At 44.4% G+C, this 21,266-nt stretch overlaps 2 protein-coding genes across 5 annotated transcripts in view; both read left to right on the plus strand.

The window, feature by feature from the left end:
• HCK (HCK proto-oncogene, Src family tyrosine kinase) overlaps positions 1 to 6,275 on the plus strand; it is a 40,013-nt gene extending 33,738 nt beyond the window's left edge. For 2 of the 3 annotated variants that reach the window (XM_077872673.1, XM_077872670.1), the window contains 3 exons: positions 1,434 to 1,587; positions 2,489 to 2,620; positions 5,771 to 6,275. In XM_077872673.1, the coding sequence (XP_077728799.1) occupies positions 1,434 to 1,587; positions 2,489 to 2,620; positions 5,771 to 5,973 (489 nt within the window). In that variant the 3' untranslated portion in view covers positions 5,974 to 6,275. The remainder of the gene's footprint in view (positions 1 to 1,433; positions 1,588 to 2,488; positions 2,621 to 5,770) is intronic. The other variant, XM_077872671.1, reaches the window with a different exon arrangement.
• An 8,734-nt stretch (positions 6,276 to 15,009) lies between these two features.
• Positions 15,010 to 21,266, plus strand: part of TM9SF4 (transmembrane 9 superfamily member 4) — a 52,081-nt gene continuing 45,824 nt past the window's right edge. The window contains exons 1-2 of one of the 2 annotated variants that reach the window (XM_077872675.1): positions 15,010 to 15,132; positions 15,986 to 16,097. In XM_077872675.1, the coding sequence (XP_077728801.1) occupies positions 16,083 to 16,097 (15 nt within the window). In that variant the 5' untranslated portion in view covers positions 15,010 to 15,132; positions 15,986 to 16,082. Of the gene's footprint in view, positions 15,133 to 15,854; positions 16,098 to 21,266 lie in introns of those variants that run through there. The other variant, XM_077872674.1, reaches the window with a different exon arrangement.

Here is a 21,266-nt window from a genome sequence, read left to right on the forward strand (position 1 = left end):
GACCTTGAGCAGCCTTGTGTTTGGTTTGTCTTACCAGGCTCCACCCTACCCCCTACTCCCCCCCCCCCCCCCCCCCGCCACCCCGGTGGGGTGCACCCAGCTCCAGAGCATTGGAGTTCTGCAGTAATTAGAGGCAACATGAGGCAGAAAGCCTGGAAATCCGCAGACTGGTTGGAGTCTGACATTGGGAATTTTCCTGGTGGGATGATCTGGAAAAAGTGTCTCCCCCCCCCACACACACACACCTCCTCGGTAAAACAGAGATTGTGATAACGTCTGTCTCGAGGAGCTCGAAGGCCAGTTCGTAAACCATAAGTGCTGTTTTCTGGGTGTCTGGGTGTTAATTATAAGCCTCTTTATGAGGGTTAATGAACAAGTCCTTGAAAAAGGTCCCTAAGGAAATACCCCACATCTTTCCATCAGAGGCTTCCAGGCACCCCTTGTGAATAAGAATTCTCCACACAGTCTATTATTCATTCAGCAGCCATGATGACATTCAAATACATCAGACCATGTCAACACTCCTGCTCAAGGACTTCTACCATCTTCCCATTGCGCTCAGAATACTATCCCTTCAACCTCCTCTCCAAATCTAGAAGGTTCATCACAATCAGAAGCCTCCCTCTTAACCTCAGCTCCCCTCCCTCACCTTAGCCCCCATCTCCCTAGGCCAACTTCTGCTCAGCCACCTGTTCCATGAACACCCAAACTCATTCCTACCTCCGGGCCTTTGCACGTGATGTTCTCTCTGCCAGGAATGCTCTTATTTGATACATTTATTATTATCACCACTCAGATCTTTGCTAAAATTTTACCTCCTCAATGCAGCCTTCCCTGACCACTCAATCCAAAACAGCCCTCTACACTTCATGTCCTGCTATCCTGGTTTATCCTTGATGGCATTTACTACTTCTTGTAGGAGCCTTGCTTGGCTCACCACCTGTTTAAATAATATGTCTGGCACCCATGAGGCACTCAGTAGATATTTGTTGAATGAATAAATGAATTTTCCCTACCCAGGCTTGAGGATGAAGGAAGTACAAGAGATACAGCAGAATATGATGTTAACCTAGGTCGTCCCCCAGAAAGAGGGTTGGGAATGAGAGTATCTTATAGTGTTCTGGTGTGTGTGTGTATGTGTGTGTGTGTGTGTCTAGGTCCTGAGGAAATCATGCCATTGTTTTTTCCTCAAAGTAGTATCTGGAAGTCTTGGAACCTCAGAGTAGCCCCTAAAGAGCCTAGGACCTGAGATTCCCCCCAGCCTAGATGAGGGGATAGAGAAATGACAGCAGGATCCTTCCACAAGAAAGGGAAAGCTGGCACACACATTTTCCTGTTTTCTCAAACTTGGATGCTCCTCTTGTATTCTTGGGTGGGACCCATCTTGGGCTGAGCCAGATGTGAAAATGAGGGTGTCTCTGTTTGGGGGGGAGATTGCAGAAGGCATGGCCTTCATTGAGCAGAGGAACTACATTCACCGAGACCTCCGAGCCGCCAACATCCTGGTCTCTGCGTCCCTGGTGTGTAAGATTGCAGACTTTGGCCTGGCGCGTGTCATCGAGGACAACGAATACACCGCTCGGGAAGGTAGGGAGCACTGCCAGGGGACCCAGAGGACCCACCTGGATGAGTTGTGAGAGTTGACAGTTAAGATATGTGTCTGTCTCCATATTAGCTGTGTGTTATTAAGCTTGATGGATTCCTTCTGGATAGAGTGTCCTGGCCCATAGACTCTGATCAATTCTAGACCGAGTTCGCCAAGCACATGTTGAAATTAAGGGTGAGAGCAACTTTATGCATAATAGACAAAAACCGGGAAGAATCCAAATATCCATGAGTAGTGGAACAGATATATAAATTGTGGTGCATTCATGCAATATAATGTGACGCAGCAATGAAAAATTACAAACCAATGCCCCATGTAACAAAATGGTTGGCTCTCACGGACAGAATATTGAAATGAAAGAGATCAGACTCCCCAAAAAGCGGATGCTGGACAGCTCCACTTTTATAAAATTCAGAAACAGGCAAACTCTTGTATGAATAGCAATGATTCATAACAGCCAAAAAAGTGGAAGAAACAAGAGCATATTGTTCGGCCACAAGAAAGGGGTGAAGTACTGAGCTACATGCTGACCGTGGAAAAACTTTCAGAACATCATGTTAAGTGACAAAGACTGCATATTGTATGATTCCATTTATATGAGTCCTCAAGGACTCTACTCTTCAGAATCTGTAGTTCGCTGGGGTATCGGCTGAATCAACCAGGTGGCACGGAGTGTCAGCTCCCCCAGCACGCACCCCTCTGCCCACTCCTCTCCACACTAGACACCTGTCCTCAGACACACACCCCTTGCTTCTGTGGAGACCAGATTGAGGACAAATGTTAGCAGCTGTGCCCCTGTCCTATCTATTCCCTCACCCTAGCAGACACCCAGGCCTGACTGTTCCCAGACTCTCCCTGACTCTGCCCTGTCCAACCCCACAGGGGCCAAGTTCCCCATCAAGTGGACAGCTCCTGAAGCTATCAACTTTGGCTCTTTCACCATCAAGTCAGATGTCTGGTCCTTTGGTGTTCTGCTGATGGAGATCGTCACCTACGGCCGGATCCCTTACCCAGGTAGTGAAGGGGGCATCAGCTGGTAGCTGCTTCCATGGTCCAACCTGGGTCTCTTCTGTTGTCAGTGTGTCCATTCAGACAGTTCTTGATCCTTGCCCTCAACCACCCCACACCTGCCCCATCTCAGTTAAAGGTACCACCATCCACTTAGTTTCTTTTTTTTATTTTAAGATTTTATTTATTTATTTGACAGAGAGAGAGAGCAGAGAGGAGCATCAGAGAGAAAGAGGGAGGGGGAATCAGGCTCCCCACTGAGCAGGGAGCCTTATGCGGGGCTCCATCCCAGGATCCTGGGATCATGACCTGAGCTGACGGCAGATGCTTAACCAACTGAGCCACCCAGGCTCCCCCACCGGGTTTCTTAAGCTGAAAATCTGGGGGCTTGCTTGGCCCTTCCTTTTCTCTCACCCCTTACTACATCGAAACAATCCCAAGGTTCTGGCCACTTGACTCCAAAATACAGGCTTACTTCTAATTCCACTGCCTCCACTCTCATTCAGGCCGATATCATCTCCAACCTTGATGGTGTGGTGGCCTCCTATGCAGTCTCCCTGCTTTCTCCCTTCTCCCCCATAGGCCATTCTCTCCTGAGGCCAAAAGGATCCTTCTAGGATTGTGAAACAGATCTTGTCCCTTCTCTACCTCTCTTTAATGGTCTCCCACCATAATTGGGACATAATCTCAAACTTCTAATTATGGCCTGCAGGTCCTGGATGATCCAGCCCCTGCCTATTTCTCCAGCTTCATCTCATTCTGTACCCCACCAGGCAGTCATCTAAAGTATCATACATCCCCTGCTTCTCATTCATAAGACCCCATACAGTCTCATTCATAGCATTCATTGCAATTGATAAGTAGTATTTGTTTAATATTTTTCCCACAGGACACTGAGCTCTATGAGGCCAGGAATCATGTCTATATTCCTCACTAGTATATGTGCACTGCCCACCTCTGTGCTTGGCACATGGTGGGTGCTTAATAACTACTTGTTGAATGGATGAATTTATTGCCATGCCTATGGGCAACACCCTATGCTGAGTAGACCATGTAGGTACAAAGATATACCCAATGTGTATGTAGATTGCCTGAGACTCCATAAATAATGTTATTCTCTGTTCCTTTCTGGTTGAGATGTCTCTTGGGTATCTATAGCCAGAACACTGGGGAGAAGGAGAAAGGCAGATCCTTGACTTTGTATATAAACCATCCTGAATTTGAATCTTGCCCCATCAACAATCACACTTTGAGAAATTCACTTCACTTCTCCTACCCTAGCGTCTTCACCTTTAAAAATATGGGTAATGCTATCTACTTTGCAGAAGTGGTTGTGAAGATTAGAAATAAAAGGCATAGATAGTTGGTTCATTCATCATTATTATCAGATTTCTCCTGTGTGTTATGCATGGAGGATATAGTGAGATGAGCACATTCTAGCCTGGAGGAACATGCATACACATTCTCAACTGGAGATCACTGCTGAGTAGAAAATGAAGCAGGGCGTGTGAGAGGGAGTGAATGGAGCACCTATGGTGCTCCCCGCTCCTGTCAGAGCAGGTCCTATTTGAGTTGAAAGACAGCTTAGTGAAGAACTAGGGAAAAGATCCCAGGTAGAAGGCACTGCTAGCTCTTTGGCCTTGAAGTGTGCCTGAAGAAAAAGCAAGGAAGCCTGGTAGCTGGAGACAAGGAATGAGAGCAGATGGTAAACGAGGAGGTCATCAGGGGCCAGATCTGTAGGGCCCATGGTCATGGTGAAGAGTGTGGACTGTGGATGTTAGTCTAAGTGTATGGAAGCCATGGGAGGGGAAGTGGCATCATCTGATTTCCATCTTTAAGTGAAGCTTTGGTTCATTCAGCATGGGAGTGGATTGGGGGCTGGGGGAGAAGGTAGCAGTCGCAGCAGTGGGACAGGAAGAAGTGATGGAGACAGAGGTAAGTGGATGGATTGATACTATGTTTCAAAATAAGTAAAAATGTGACTTGGTGATATGGAAGGTGAGAGAGAGAGAAAGAGAGAGAAGAATCAAGGTTGATCCTCTTGGTTTTAATTGAGCAGCCAGGTGGGTGATGGTCTGGGGGTAGAAATTCAAGAGTTCTGTTTTGGCCCTGTTAAAATTGAGGTGACTTGTAAAGATCCAAGTAAAGATGTTCAGGGAAGCACTTGGATATATGAGTTTGGATCTCTAGACTGTTAATAGAAAATTGGGCATCATAGACATGTAGATGTGTGCATGTGTTTATTTTTAATGTTTTAATTTAAATTCGATTTGCCAACATTATAGTATAACATCCAGTGCTCATCTCATCACTTGTCCTCCTTTTTTTTTTAAGATTTTATTTATTCATGAGAGATATACAGAGAGAGAGAGAGAGACAGAGACAGAGACATAGGTAGAGGGAGAAGCAGGCTCCCTATTGGGAGCCCGATGCAGGACTTGATCCCAGGACCCCAGGATCATGCGCTGAGCCAAAGGCAGACACTCAACTACTGAGTCACCCAGGCGTCCCATCACTTGCCCTCCTTAATGCCTGTCACCCTAGAAGACTGTTCTTAAGGATATCTCACATAAACTTCAATGGAACAAGGAAATAGTCCCACTCACAGAGTGACATTGAGATAGACTTCCTGTTTTGTCTTGAGAGTACATCAGTAAAAACCAGGCAATGGGTTATGGAACCTATATCCATTAGGAAGCATTAGGCCATAAGTAACAAAATAATAAAGAGTGGTGGAAACAATAGGCAAGTGATTGGTCTCCGTGACAAGGAGTCTGGCATTGGTGACTGGCTGCTTCAGGCACTCAACAGCACTCAGGACTCTAGGTTAGCTTGTCTGTGATGGTCTTCCCTGGGAGGCTGCGCAGCTCCAAAGATCATGTTGTCTCTCAGTGTCGTAGGAAAGAAGAAGGGTGTATCTTCCAAGGGAGGAACACTTTTCCTGGCAGTCTCCTGGGAGAATGCTTCTCAGCTCTCATTGGTCCAAACTGGGTGCCATGCTCCTGCCCTAGTAGGAGAGTCTGGGACGGGGTTCCTGGCTTTCATAGTGGGAAGGGCTCAGCTCCCTGGGGAGGTGGGAAGTGATGGTTGCTGGAGAGGCACCTGGGGTTTCCCTGTCCCAATCCTTCCCTTTTTAATTCCACGGCTCCTTCTCAGGGATGTCAAACCCTGAGGTGATCCGGGCACTGGAGCGCGGATACCGGATGCCTCGACCAGAGCACTGCCCTGAGGAGCTCTACAACATTATGACACGCTGCTGGAAGAACCGCCCTGAGGAGCGGCCCACCTTTGAATATATCCAGAGTGTGCTGGAGGACTTCTACACAGCCACTGAGAGCCAGTACCAACAGCAGCCATGATGGGAGGAACCAGGTCGGGGCCAGGTACCCAGCTGATGCCATCTGTCTGGTACCTGCTCACCCTTCCCATCCCCAGACACCCCACCTCGTTCCAGTCCACAGTTCCTCGTCTGTCAAGTGGGTGGGTTGAACTGGACAATCTCTTTTTGACTCTAGCAATCTATAATCCGCCATCCTCAGGAGACCCCAAGTTGATATTTCTATTGCCTAGGACAGCTGGATTCCAGTTACAGCTGTGCTTTGGATGGAAAACTTTTAAAAATAATGAAATAAATATTTAAATAAAAGATATGAATGCTAAAGCCTTTACTGACAGATCGGCTTGTCTTGTCCTGCCAGTTCCTGAATATCTATTCGCCTTTTGCTGGATGACGAGTCAGAAAGGGGAAAGGGACCCTTCCAAAAACCGGTAGTATGAAGAGAAATGGGGTCTAAGTCTCCCAAGGTTTCTAACTGCCCCAAAATAGTCCCTGTATGTGTTCATTTCCTATGGCTTCTGTAACATATGACCACAAACTTGGTGGCTTAAAATACAAATTCATTACCTTACAGTTCCAGAGGTCAGATGTCTGAAATGGGTTTAGCAGGGCTATGTGCATTTGGAGCCTCTAGGGGAGAATTCACTTCCTTGTCTTTTCCGGCTTCTACAGGCTGATATGTTCCCTGACTCGTTCTTCTCTTACACTCATCACTCCAAACTGCTTGACATCACATCTCCCACTTTGAGTCTGTCTACTGCCTCCCTATTTCTCTTGTAAGGACACCTGTTGGTACATTGGGCCCACCTCGATAATCCAGACTAACGTTTCCATTTCAAAATCCTTAATCACATCTACAAAGCCTCTTTTGCTACGTAAGGCAACACATTCATAGGTTCCAAGGATTAGGACAGTGACATCGTGGGCAAGGAGGAGGGGCATTATTCTGCCTATCACACTGGCACTGGGATGCCAGTGGGGTTTTATCTCCAAAGAGCTTGAGTTTGCCAAAATTATAGGAATGATTTTTTCATGATTGGGGCTCTGATTTTCCTGACAACCCACACTGATACATGAGCTAGTTAGTCTGGGTCCCCCCAAGGGCTGCAGGGCTGTCCACAGTCTGGGCATTTCCCATGCCCAAGCAGCCATCATGGTTATTAAGATGGTACCCACCATTGTAGGAATACCAGGGTCTAGAGATGTGGCTGCTGAGAGGTATCTGGTAACTTGCATGGGAAGCTCTCAGTGGAGGAGGAGATATGGGAAGAAAGCAGAGAAGACAAGGAGGCAGTGAGCCCTTCTTTCATATCTTCTCAGCTGAAAGCATTAGCTTTTGTTGTAAGGGGAATTATGGGAAGAGGTGGACAGTGAGAGGATTCCTTTCTATATTATTGCATCCCCTGAAGAATTTACATCTCAGCACCTGCCAGGGTCTCCTGAAACCCTATACTGAATTGGTTCTGTACCTCTGAGAAGCACAGAGGAACTGAGTATAAGCAGTGTAAAATGAAGCTAGCAGTGTTTCAACGTACCTAGTTGGTAACTGAATTTCTCTCCTGCTTTCTCATTTGGGATGTGTCTTTGGGTATCTGAAAGCAGAGCTCAGGCTCCTACAGTAGGAATTTCCACTCATGATTTGTGGTACATTGTTCAGTAATCCATACGAGGGAGCCTTTTGCTACACGGAAAAGACCAGGAGTCAATTCCCATCCTCTTGCTCTTTTAGTTTACACTGTCCTGTGCTGTGATTTATCCCTCGGGCCACAGGAAAGATAGATTAAAACATGAGGACAGATACAACACCAAAGCACAATCCATGAAAGAAAATATTGATAAATCAGACTCTACTAAAATTAAAAACTCTGCTCTGAGAAAGATACTGTTAAGAAAATGAAAAGAAAACCTTCAATCTGGGAGAAAATATTTGCAAAATATATCTAATAAAAGACCAATATCCCAAATATACAAAGAACCCTTAAAAGCCAAGAATAAGAAAACAAACAACCCACTAAAGACATAGTCCAAGACGTGAACAGACACCTCACAAAAGAAGATATGCCGAAGGCAAATAAGCATATGAAAAGATGCTCAACATTATATATCATTAGAGAAATACAAATTAAAATAACAATGAGATACCACTGCACACTACTCAGAATGGCCAAAATCCAAACACTGACAACACCAAAAGCTGACAAGGACATGGAGCAACAAGAACTCATTCATTGCTGGCAAGAATGCAAAATGGTACAGCCACTCTGGAAGACATTTGATAGTTTCTTACACAACTAAATATAGTCTTACCACACAATCCAGTAATTGTACTCCTTGATATTTACTCAAGCAGGTTGAAAACTTTTGTCCAGAGGCAGCCTGGATGGCTCAGTGGTTTAGCGTCTGCCTTCAGCCCAGGGCGTGGTCCTGGAGACCCGGGATCGAGTCCCATGTCGGGCTCCCTGCATGAAGCCTGCTTCTTCCTCTGCCTGTGTCTCTGCCTCTCTCTGTGTGTCTCTCATGAGTAAATAAATATTTTTTAAAAAGAAGAAAAAAAAAGAAAACTTTTTCCACATAAAAACATACACACTAATGTTTGTAGCAGCTTTACTTATAATTGTCAAAATTTGAAAGCGACCAAGATGTCCATCAACAAACTATGGTATATCCATACGATGGAATATTGTTCAGTGGTCAAAAGAAACAAGCTATCAAGACATGGAAGAAACCTACATGCACATAGCTGAGTAAAAGAAACCAACCTGAAAAGGTTGTAGGATTCCAGCTCTAGAACATTCTAGAAAAGTCAAAATTGCAGAGATAATAAAAAGATTGGTGGTTGCCAGGGGTTTGGCAGAGAGGGAGAGATGAATAGAATGGAATATAGGGGATTTTTATGGTAGTGAAGCTATTTTGTATGATACTCTTAATGGTAGATAAATCTGTCAAAACTCAGTGTACGACACAAAGAGTGAATCCTCATGTGAACCAAGGACTTAGGTTAATAATGATAATAGGCTCATCAACTGTAACATATGTAGCACACTAAGGCAACATGTTAATAATAGAGGAAACTGGGAACTGGATGAGAGGGTATAACGGTAATTTTGGTAATTTTGTGTTTTCTATTCATCCTTCTGTAAACCTAAAACTTCTCTAAAAAAATAAAGTCTGTTAAATAAAAAAGCAAACAAAAACATGGAGATAAATTTTGTGCCACCAATACTTTGAGAAAACTGATGCACTCCTCCCCTGGAAGGTGGCAAAGGAAGGCACAAATAAGGTGCCCCCACTCTAAGTATCAATGACTTGCTGTAATCTAGTATCCAGCTGTGGCTTTGAGTCTAAATATAGGGAAAGGATTTGTTTCATTTTTCCCTTGTGAATTGCAGTAAAACTACCTCCTTATTCCCTGACCTGGGTCCTCAGTTTTGATATGTGTCTATCCTCATCACAGTTTATTTTGACATAAGGTTATATCAATTTGCATTCCATTTGCATCTCTTCCCTTTTGGGAGTTGGCAATGACTGCTAGTTGTCGCCATTTCCACATTCCTCCTTCTTCCAGAGAAACAATATTTTTATCAGGGGGTGTGTGACTACCCAGAATGAAGGCTGCACTTCCCACTCCCTCTTGCAGCTAAGTGAGGCCAGGTGATTAAGTTCTGAACAATGGGTTGTAAGTGGAAGTGTGTTAAAGCATCTTTCAATATCCTCCCTTAAAAGACAACTGATGTGGACACTTTGCTCCTTATTTTTCATCTCTTCCTCTATCTTGGTGCCTAGAATGTGCATGTGAAGGCTGGAGCTCTAGCTATCATATTGGACCCTGAGGAACATGAATTAACTCTAGGGATGGCAAAGCCAGATGGGGCCTAGATATCTGACAATATTTTAAGCACAGCCAGCCCAGCAACTAGAAGGGTCTTCCAGACTTTTACTTCAGAGAGTGTGGAATGCACTGTCAGTATCCCTTAAAGTGGGCTAGATTTTTTTAGCTGCCATTAATTCCACCACTGTGAGTCTAAGGGCTCTTTTCCTAACGCTGCAGAAAGCCTCAGCTGCCAGTGTTCTCAGAAGGTCAAGTGCTGAGAAATTAACCTTCTCTTGGATAAATACTCACTAACGACTTTTGGAAGTTGGTGTATAAATATCCCAGCTCCCTTGCTCTTTTAGTGGGATAACTGTGAGGTGTGTGTTTGGGGTTGTTTTCTAGAGTTTTCCCATAGGATTACACTTCAGTTACTCACAGAGGTAACTTGCTTGACAACATACCCTCTCCAAGTATAGCTCTGACATGACTGTGGGTTGATAGTTTTATTTATATTCATGAATAAAATGAAAATGAAATAATGAAGATGTACATTGGAACTTCAGTCATTAGTCAAGGACATGACCAACTTTTTTCCTAACTCAGGTAAGAGTTTCAAATACTGTCACATTTTTGTGTGTAACAGCTACAGATACAACACACTTAACGTTGAATCTGCACTACTGGCTTTTTCTTTAGCATGCTAAGTCTAGACCAGGGCATGGGAAACTAGGGCAGACTAGACTATGTTTTATTGGAACACAGCGACACCCATTATTTGTTGTCTGTAGTGGCTTTTGTACTGCAAGGCAGGGTTGAGAATTATGACACAATCACACAATCTACAAAGCCTAACATATTTTACTACCTGGCCCTTTACAGAAAATGTTTGCTAGCAAAATAAATATTCAAGCTCTGATTTGTAGCATTTGCTGATTTGGGGTGGTATAAATATTCCCACCATTGCCAATTTCAAGCTACCAACCAACCAGAACTGCATTATGACTTTCACAAGCCTTAGGCACTTTTGTGTGTGTGTGTGTGTATTTTTTTTATTTCAATATCTACATATTTAATATATAAATTACTTATTTATATATAATAATAGTACATATTAAAACTTTCAAAAAAAAAACTTTCCCTCCAACCCCAAAATTCATGTTTTCCTTCTGATTTTAAAAGAAATTGATTTTGGGGCACCTGGGTGGCTCAGTCAGTTAAGCATCTGCTTTCAGCTCAGGTATGATCCAGGGTCCTGGGATTGAGCCCTGCATTTGGGCTTTCTGCTCAGTGGGGAGCCTGCTTCTCCCTCTCCCTCTGCCTGCTGCTCCCCCTGCTTGTGCTCTCTCTCTCTCTCTGTCAAAATCTTTTTAAAAAAGAAAGAAATTAATTTCTTTTCATGGCCTCTAAAAGTGGAGTGGGCCTTGTATATGTGCCTACTGCATTAATGGATAAGCTGGCTCTGCTACCAATTCAATGCTACTGAGCTCAGAATGGGGGAAAGATGTGCAGTAGTACACCATTTCATAATATTTCTATCATACAGATAAAATAGGTATGAACAACCTCAAGAGCATAGATAATATTAGTATATGTGCTGCCGAAGCGAGCACAAGAGCATAGATAATAGTAAAATATAGTAAAATGATTAAGTGGTAGAGTTTCATATTTTTTATTTTAATATCATTTATTTAATTTAAAATTTACATAACTTAATTTTCAATAATGCCTACAGCCAACAATTGGCTTACAAAATTCCAAAAAATTTAACTATTGGCACTTGCAAACAGTATAAGCCAGCTCTTGTACATCATTGCCTTCTGGTGTCCCTTCACCTCTCCAATAAACTACTTTGACTTGAATCCTTGTCTCAGAATTGGCTTCTAGGGAAACCAAGCTAAGACAGAGGAAAGTAAGCTTCCAACTTGTTAAGCCACTATTATTTTGGTGGGAGGGGGGATGGTTCTTCTTTATAGCTGGATCTTTTCCCAACTGATACACTGAGGCTTGAGATCAATTCCTAATGTAAACATGCAAAAACATTTTTGAGCACATACTTAATAGGAACACAGTTGGTAACAACATAAATCCAGTCCAGGTTTTGATGGGAGATAGACAATAACAAATGACCAAGTTATATCTGTATCTATATGTGGCCAGGGAACACATCTCTGAGAAAGTGATAGCTGAGCTGAGACCCAAACATGAGAAGGAGCTAACAAAACAAAATGCTGAGAGAAGAGTATTCTGGACAGAAGGAACTTCAAGTGCAAAGGTCCTGAGGTGCAGATAAGCAGGGCCAGGGATATCTATGTGGCTGGAGCCCAGTCAATGACGGGGCAAATGGTAGAAGACAAACTTGATCACGCAGGACCTTGTAGGCCATGGTGAGGACTTGAGATTTTATGTTATCACAATGCCTGTTAAGTGAAGAATCAAGATTAGAGGTGACAGGGATAGCAAGCAGTAGGAAGCCACATAGAAGGCTTCCAGAGAGGCCTCATGGACAGGGGGTGGGGGTGTGAAGGAAGGATGGCACAGTGGATTGTTACAAAATGACCTCAACAAATCATACCCCCCTGAATTCATGCCCTTGTGTGGTCTCTTCCCACTCTGACTCTGGACTGACCTTGTGACTTGTTTTGACCCATAGAATATGGCAGAACTGATGCTGTGGGAGTTCTGAAGCTTAGACCTTAGGAGGCCTTGCAACTTTCACTCACCGCCATGAACCTGAGACCGTCCTTGAGGATGAGCGCCCGCATGGAGAGAGAGGCCTTGCTGACAGCCAGCACCAAACACTCAGGCATAAGAAGCCACCATGCACCCTACAGCCCCAGCTGAACCATCTGCTAAAAATACGTGAGAGATCCCAGGTAAGACTATCAGAATGGCCCAGACTGCCAACTCACAGAGTCAAGAGAAATAATAAATTATTGTTGTTTTGAGCCACTGAGTTTTATAGTGGGTTATTTAACAACAAATAACTGAAATAAGTGTGAAAAGAACACAGGTATCTCCTTGGAGATACCTGAGGATCAGATTTGCCCTAAACCCCAGCTCTACCTTCCCATTCTCCTTGGAGAAGCATTTCTGCAGGTACAGGGAACTACATGCCCTGGTGTTACTATAAGAGCCCTTTGATTTGGGCTTGGTTTTGTCTGTCTGGTTGTACAGCAGAGGCATGGACACAACTTTTTTTTTTAAGTTTTTTTTTTTTTTTTTTTTTTTATGATAGTCACAGAGAGAGAGAGAGAGGCAGAGACATAGGCAGAGGGAGAAGCAGGCTCCATGCACCGGGAGCCTGATGTGGGATTCGATCTTGGGTCTCCAGGATCACGCCCTGAGCCAAAGGCAGGCGCCAAACCGCTGCGCCACCCAGGGATCCCGGCATGGACACAACTTAATGGATTTTAGTCTGGCCTTAGACCCCTTCTAATTCATCAGGTTACTTGTCCAGTTTCCTTAATTCTCTTTATCTTAGCCTCTTCATCATTCTAGATGAGAAGGCCCACCCTGCTGACCACAAAACAATAACAGCAAACACATATATTGCACTTACCGTGTGACAGACACTATTCTAAGCTTTTGACATATATTAACTTATTCAGTACATATAACCATCATATGAAGTAAGGTCTTTTATGAGGAAGTCAAAGTTTAGAGAGGTTAAGAAACTTGCCCATCTTCACTTCCATTAGGATGGTTATTATTAAAAATAACAGAAAATATCAAGTGGTGATGAGGATGTGGAGAAATTGGAACCCTTGCGCATTGCTGGTGGGATTTTAAAATGGTGCAGTGACTGTGGAAAACAGTATGGTAGTTCCTCAAAAAGTTAAACATAGAATTACCACATGATTCAGCAATTTCATTTCTTCATATATACTCAAAGCATTGAAAGCAGGGACTGGAACAGATTACTTGTATACCAATGTTCACAGAAGCATTATTCACAATAGCCAAAATGTGCAAACAACCCAAATGACTTAAAAAGAAGGAAATTCTGATACATGGTACAACATAGATGAAACCTGAGGACATTATGCTAAATGAAATAAACCATATACAAAAGGACAAATATTGCATGATTCCATTTATATGAGGTATCTAGAATAGGCAAATTCATAGAGACACAAAACAGACTAGTTGTTACCAAGGGTTGGGGGTAGCCTTAATGGGGAGTTAGTTTTAATGGGCACAGAGTTTCAGTTTGGGATGATGAAAAGGTTCTGGAGATGGATGGTGGTGATGGCTGCACAATATCATTAATGTAGTTGATACCACTGAACTGTACACCTAAAAGTGATTAAAATGGTAAATTTTATATGATATAAATTTTACCACAATAAAACGTTTTCAAGAAGAAATGTGTCCTTGTCACAGAGCTATTGGGTGGTGGAGATAGGATCTGAACCTGGGCAGTCTAGCTCTAGGATTCTGGTGTATGTTACTGAAAGAGATTGAGATATGAAAGCCTTCCAGGGAAATAGAAAATACAAGGAATAATAGAAATAGAAATACTGAGGAATGATATGTCATTCATGGAGTTTTGCTCCTTATCAGTCATCCCTCTTCATGTGTCTAGAAATCGTAGGAAGCATCCAGGATTCAATCACCAGAAGAACTGATTGCAAGTTTGGGATCTATGGCTTACTAGCTATGTGACTCCAGGCAAATCTCTCCTAGGTTATCAATCTTTCCTCACCCTTGGGGATGATAACTGTTCTGCTATTCTTCAGGATGGTTTTGTGAGTCCTAAGAGTTAACAGATGTGTGTTTCAATTATCTACTGCAGCATGGGAAACCACTCCAAAATCTTAAACAACTGGGCTCGGCTGGGCAGTTTTTCTGTTCCATATGATGTTAATGAGGGTATTCATGTGGCTGCATTCAGCTGGCAGTTCAGCTTGGGTTGGAATGTCCAAGATGACTTCATTTACATGTGTAGTACTCAGCTGGAGTTTCTAGAATATCTTGAGGAGTTGGTTGGGCCTCCCTCCCTCTCCATGTGATTCTCCCACGGGGTAGCCAGAGAGTGGAAGACAGTAGAAGCAGAAGCCACCAAGCCTCTTATGGCTTAGTCCAGAACTAGCAGAGTCAGTTGTACCACATTCTTTGGTCAAAGCAAGTAACATGACCAGCCAGATTCAAAGGAAAGAGAAATAGTCTACCTCCTGATAGAGGAAACAGCGTGATCACCCAAAGATGGGAAGACTTGTTGGCGGCCATCTTTGTGGACAGTCCACTACATTGGCACCCATAGGTGGGGGTCAGAGTTCAACTGTCCCCTGCGAAGAGATAGGACTAGATGAAAGTCTTACGAATGGCTTTGGCATAATGCTAAGGACTGTGGCACACAGCAAATGCCCAGTAAGTACTGATTTTTTTTAATCATCATTATTCTTTTAACAACCTTTTGAAACAGTTACTGGTAGCACTGGTACTGTATCCACTTTACGGGGATACATGGAATAAATGAACTTTCTGGTCTCTCCCAATTTTAACACCATGACTCTTTGAGTCCCCTTTCCAAATATTGTAAATTGAGGCTTAGGAAGATTTACTTCAGTCACACTTTTAGCTAACCAGACCATGGTGTAGTCCACATTCACAGATATCTTCCTCCACTAAATACGCTGTTTTTCATACATTCCTTTGATAAGTAGTGTATTGTACTGGGCACCTACCATCTACCCAAAGAAGTATACATAAGTATATAAGACAATTATTTATTGAATACACACTATGTAACGTCATTGAATCCTCATCATAAACCTATTATAATTCCTTACCTATTTTGCAAATGAGAATAAGACAGAGTAAAGTTAAATAAAAGACAGGATCCTACCCTCATAGGGATTACAATCTATTAGAGAGGATATAAAATAGTCAAGCAAATAACTAGATATTTAATTACAAATGATTCCGGGAGTTAGGTTTCTATGGGAGCCCTGGTACCAATCCCACGCACCAAATCAAGGCCTCAGGTAACCCTGGCAACGCCAATAGCAAATATGGCGTCCAGAGAGCTGACGCGTTTACGCACACCTCCATTACCCACCATACAGTGGGGTGGGGGGGGGAGGAGCAGTCCCTGCCAGGAGTTAATATGGCTCCCATAGTTACACCATCCGCTCGTCACCTAATCAGGGACCACACTGCCCAGACCAGGCTGCCGACTAGCAGCTAACTCTTCTCGCCCCTTTGCTGACCACGACTACAGGAGTGACTGAAGCCAAGCAGCACCCAGCGGAGTTAAACTCCGTAACCAGGGAAACACCACTTCCGCTGACGTCATTACGGCGACACGTGGATCCAAGATGGCGGCTGCGATGGTGAGTGAAGGAGACTCCGGGAGTCAGAGCTGGAGCGGGGCCCTTCGGGGGATCCCAGGACCTTCCAGCGGCCCATGCCTGGCCCGAGCCACCTCCGGGACCCCTAGCTCAGGCTTTAGGGACGTCTCTGACTGGGCCTGTTTCTCCCAAATTCCCCCTCCCCGACCCCGGCCCCGCACTCAGGCTTGTCAAGGCCCGGAGTTTTGGGGGAGGCACCCGGTCGGAGGAAAGGTCTCGGTTACCGTCTCCGCCGGTTCCTATTCCTGCTTTGGTCTTCGCCTCCTGTGACCCCCTTTTGCTAATTTTCACTTGCCAGCCTCGGTCCCTCCGAAGAGCCGCCCTATTATTCCCGCCCTTGCTCCTCCTCCTTACGTCCAGACTTTGCGCTCACCGCGGTCCGCCTCCCCCTGTCCTGACCAGTCCGCGGACGCGACCTCACCTCTGACCCGTCTCAGATCCTTTCCCTGTCTTCTGTCCACCTCCAGCCGTTGGTTCCCACCGCGCACAGGTCTTGACCCCCGCTACCCGGAGCATGCCCTTACACCCTCTCCTCCATTTTCTATCTCCAGACCCTCCCTCTAAACATTTATCTGGTCTTCTGTAAATCAGCCGTCTACCTCTCTCCTGGGGAGCTTTTATCCCATTGGTTCTCAAACTTCTCTGTGCCTGAGACTCTGGGGGTGTGTGTGTGTTGGGGGTGGGGAGGAGGCATGTTAAAAAATGCAGTTTCCTGAGCCCCACTTCCAAAGTTCTGGTTCGTTAGGTCTAGGTGATGCCCAGGAACCTGCACTTCTATAAGCACACCAGTGAGTATGATGCAGGTGATTTGTGAAAAACACTCTCCTAGCCTTGTCTGGCTGCCTTCCCCTTGGATGCCCCACACAGCTCTTTAGGAAGAAGGTTCATTAGAATGGAGCTCGTTAGGATGAATGAAGGCTGTGTATGGATGAGGGTGTGGGTGAAAGAGCTATGCCTGGAAAGTGGGTCAGAACTTCCTGGCTCCTAGTATAGAACCCTGGAAGCAGACCTATGAAGGAGTGGCCTTTCTTCCAGAAGCTCAGCTCACATTCTGCTTGTCTAGAGACCAGAACCAGAATTGAAGTCACTTCGTCCTGAGTGATTTTTCTAGATCTTCTGTGTGTTGCTTCCTCAGCAGATACTTTCATCCTAAGAGTGAATGTAAAGGAAAACACAGGGAAAAAAAGGAGGTGACATTTGACTTTAGCAAAGGAAGATTCTTGTTTAAATTCTTTGGTGTTGGTTTTCTCCAAATAAGGGTAGGTTACTGGCGGACAATGAGTTGCCTCCTTCTGTTAACCAACAGATAACATCCTTTTTGTTTAATGAGGGACTCCTTATTTTTTCTTTTTTTATTCTTTTTTTTTTTAAAGATTTTATTTATTTATTCATAGAGATGCAAAGAGAGAGAGAGAAGTAGCAGAGACACAGGCAGAGGGAGCAGCAGGCTCCACGCAGAGAGCCTGATGCGGGACTCGATCCAGGGTCTCCAGGATCATGCCCTGGGCTGCAGGCGGCGCTGAACCGCTGCACCACCGGGGCTGCCAATGGACTCCTTATTTTTTATTTTATTTCATTTACCTGAGAGAGAGACAGAGAACATAGGGAGAAGCAGACCCGCACTGAGCAGGGAGCTTGATGCAGGGCTCGATCCCAGGACCCTGGGATTATGACCTGATCCAAAGGCAGACGCTCAACTGACTGAGCCACCAGGCGTTCTTAAGAGGGGACTCCTTATTTAGAACCTGAGGTCAGGTAGAAGATATCCCAGCCTTGCTTGATTTCTGTGGTCTCAGACTTCAATTTAAACCATGAGTGATATGTTGAAACCAATTTTTTTCTGGACCACAATCAGAACAAGAATGGTATAAGAATATAACAGGAAAAGTCACACTTTCCCTTGCCATAGGGAAAAAGTTAAAGTGGCATTTGTAACATTGCACTGGATATTTCATGCCCTGTTCAGAGGTTTTTAAGAGGTAATAAGTTAGCAGTACATATTTCTGTCACACGTTGACTTAATCAACAAAAGTGTGTGCTCTGTGCCAAGACCTAGGAGTATAGCTGTGAATTAGAGGGTCAAGATGGAGCTTGTGGAGCTTTTCTAGTCTGAGGAGACGCAGTGAACAAGTAAACAAGTAGATGAACAAGGTAATGTAGATAGTGGTAAATGCCCTGAAGATAGCAAGGCGAAGTGATAGTGATTGCAGGCAATGGAGTGATGCAAGTACTTTGGATTAAATGGTCAGAGAAGGAACCAGCAACGCAGAGTCTTCCTAGTAAAGGAAATTGCAAGCGTAAAGGACCAACGTGGGAAAGAGCTTGGTATATTTGAGGAACACAAGGCTGGAGGGGCTGAAGCATGGTGAGGGGTGGGGGAGGGATGATTCAATATGAAACTGGAGAGGCAGGAGCAGCTGTGTTTCTAAAAGCATGCTTATAATTGCAGTGGATTGTAGTCTACAGTTTGCTGTCTAAGGGCTGCATTTTGAAATAAACTGCTCTATAGGTGCTTCCCACCCTTCCAGAACATTAGGGGAGTCAACTGTTTTCAGCCTGCAGAGAAACCATGAGAAGGAGTTGGGATTTTATTCTAAGCTCAGTGAAAAGCACAGCGATTCAGTGTATGTCCTGTCACTTGGGAGTGTTACCCTGTGCTTTCGTGGTAGATACAGTAACTGATTTTAAAAAACTGAAGATATCATGTATACAGTGACCCACATAGGCCAGTGCATGAGAAACTTCATGTTTGATGCAATAGTGAAGATGTGTGGAAGTGAATTTATTACGGAGGGATGTGTGTAATAGGCAAAATGAGGTCACATACAGACTGGAGTTTGTCCTGTGTCAAGCACTTTGTCAAACGGAAGTCAGAATAGTCTCCACACCCTTGTTAACTGTTTCACAACCAGTGGGGATGGGGAGCTGTGGATCTGCTTTGGGATATATGAATTTGTTTGGCAATTCATACAACCAAAGAGGTACTAAGCTAGTGGATTTAGTGACTATGGGAACAGGCTGGGTTTTTGGTTTGTCCTTTTATTTCGAAAGTTAGGGTTATGGGTACAAGTTTTTAGAAATATTTTATGGGCTTTTCCCTCCTTCCCTTTTTATAGTGAATGGCTCTTCTTCCCCAGGGGTTGGGCTGCCACCTCTCAGGTCTGTGTTAGCATAGTGGGTGTTTCCTAAACCTGCAGGGCAAGACTTCTCCCACCATGGCAGTAGATTGATTAGCTGGTGTAAGCAGAATTTCTCTCTAGTTTTCCTGCTTTCCTCCTACCCCTGGATTTAGATGGCTTTATGAAGTTACAGGATACTAAGTTGATCCACCTGGGTCTTAGGTGAGAGGTAGGCTCGTATCTCATTCTTTATGGAAATACTGAAAATATGGAACATACTCTGGGGATTATTACTTTAGTGGAACTTGATGGTTTCAAAATTTAAATTTGAAAATTCTGTAGTTTAGAATACTCAATTTTTTTTTTTTTTTTAATGATAGGCACACAGTGAGAGAGAGAGAGAGGCAGAGACACAGGCAGAGGGAGAAGCAGGCTCCATGCACCGGGAGCCTGACGTGGGATTCGATCCCGGGTCTCCAGGATCGCGCCCTGGGCCAAAGGCAGGCGCCAAACCGCTGCGCCACCCAGGGATCCCTAGAATACTCAAATTTAAGGGTTATTGTTTTGTTTTTTTCTTTTTCTCCCCATGATCATAGTTTCTGTAGTCTTTCCAAGCTACTGTCTATTGGTTGTGCTGTCTTTTTGATCTCTCCAGTTGCCCTGCCTGGCATGAATTCTGCAGGAGCCGCGGTGTTCCTTGGAGCTAAGGTGCCAATACCAGGCCCTGGTTCAGATGTGTTTCTCCTAGCAGTCCCTATAAAGAAGTGTCTTAATCCTCTCAGGAAGTACAGAGGAGGCTGAAACAACATTAAGTTGCCTCTTGGTTTCTCTTTTACAACTTGGACAAAAGTTCCCCTTTGATCTTGGCATTAAAAGAATCAATCGCAGAATGGTGGAGAAGGTTGAGTTTTGATCTCTGGGCACTGGCAGGAAGGTGGGAAGGACCCAGGATGAGCAGGGCCATCTGGCCATAGACGAATGATAGCCACCTACCACACCCCAACCTGCTTTGATCCTTGAACCATTTGCTGACACTAGTGTTTCCCAAATGGGGCACTGTTGGGGACACCCAGGACTTCTCAGTTCCATCTCAGTCCTCTTCATTGCTTCCTTCTCTGCCTTCCTAACATGATTTCTCACCTCTGCATGAGCATTAAACTGACAGGCCTCCCACTGTCTGAAATCCCCAGGGTTTGTATTCTGAGGATATGCTAAGTGCTACTTATAGTCCTTAAAAAACAAAATCAAAGCACAAGTTGGAACTGAATTCTTATAGCAATTTAGAAGGGAGTTTGGGTGCCCTGGCAAGTCACTTAGCATCTTTGGGCCTCATTTTCTACTCATGGTACATCAGATTATAAGTTCGGCAGTCCATGGACCACATCCTAACATGGACTTGATTTGTGGGGAGGGGAGGTTGTTTCGTTTGGTTTGGTTTGGTTTTGACTGACCCAGAACTTAAAAGTTTTTGAGTTGGTTGCCAACATTTTCTTTTTAAAAATTTTATTCATTTGCGCGCGCACGAGAGAGAGAGAGAGAGAGAGAGACAGAGAGCATGAGCTGGGACAACAGGGAGAAGCAGGCTCCCTGCTGAGCAGGGAACCTGACTCGGGGTTCAATCCTGTGACCCTGGGATCATGACCAGAGCTAAAGGCAGACACCCAACCGACTGAGCCACCGAGGCACCCTGGTTGCCAACGTTTAATTGGGAGATTTCACATTTAAAAGCTTCTAGGTTTTCATTTTCTCCTGAGAATTTGGGCCCAGATTCCCTGTTAGGGGCATTCCCTATTCAGGGCCCTGCTCATGACTTCCTTCTCAGCACCTTCCTGTATCACCCCAGGGTAGTATCACCGTTTAGGTCACTTGCATGATCTCGCTAAGTGTTTGATTTTGCAATCCCTGAATAAACTAGTTTCTCTATAAAGTGTTTCCTACTCTGACATTCTGATTCAAAAGCTATTAAAAGTGTATGGTAATCCCCTATGAGCCCTGATTCAAGGGAGAAATTTCTACTCACACAATACATTTC

Source organism: Canis aureus, chromosome 26 (genome assembly GCF_053574225.1).
Source record: "Canis aureus isolate CA01 chromosome 26, VMU_Caureus_v.1.0, whole genome shotgun sequence".
Taxonomy (NCBI): domain Eukaryota; kingdom Metazoa; phylum Chordata; class Mammalia; order Carnivora; family Canidae; genus Canis; species Canis aureus.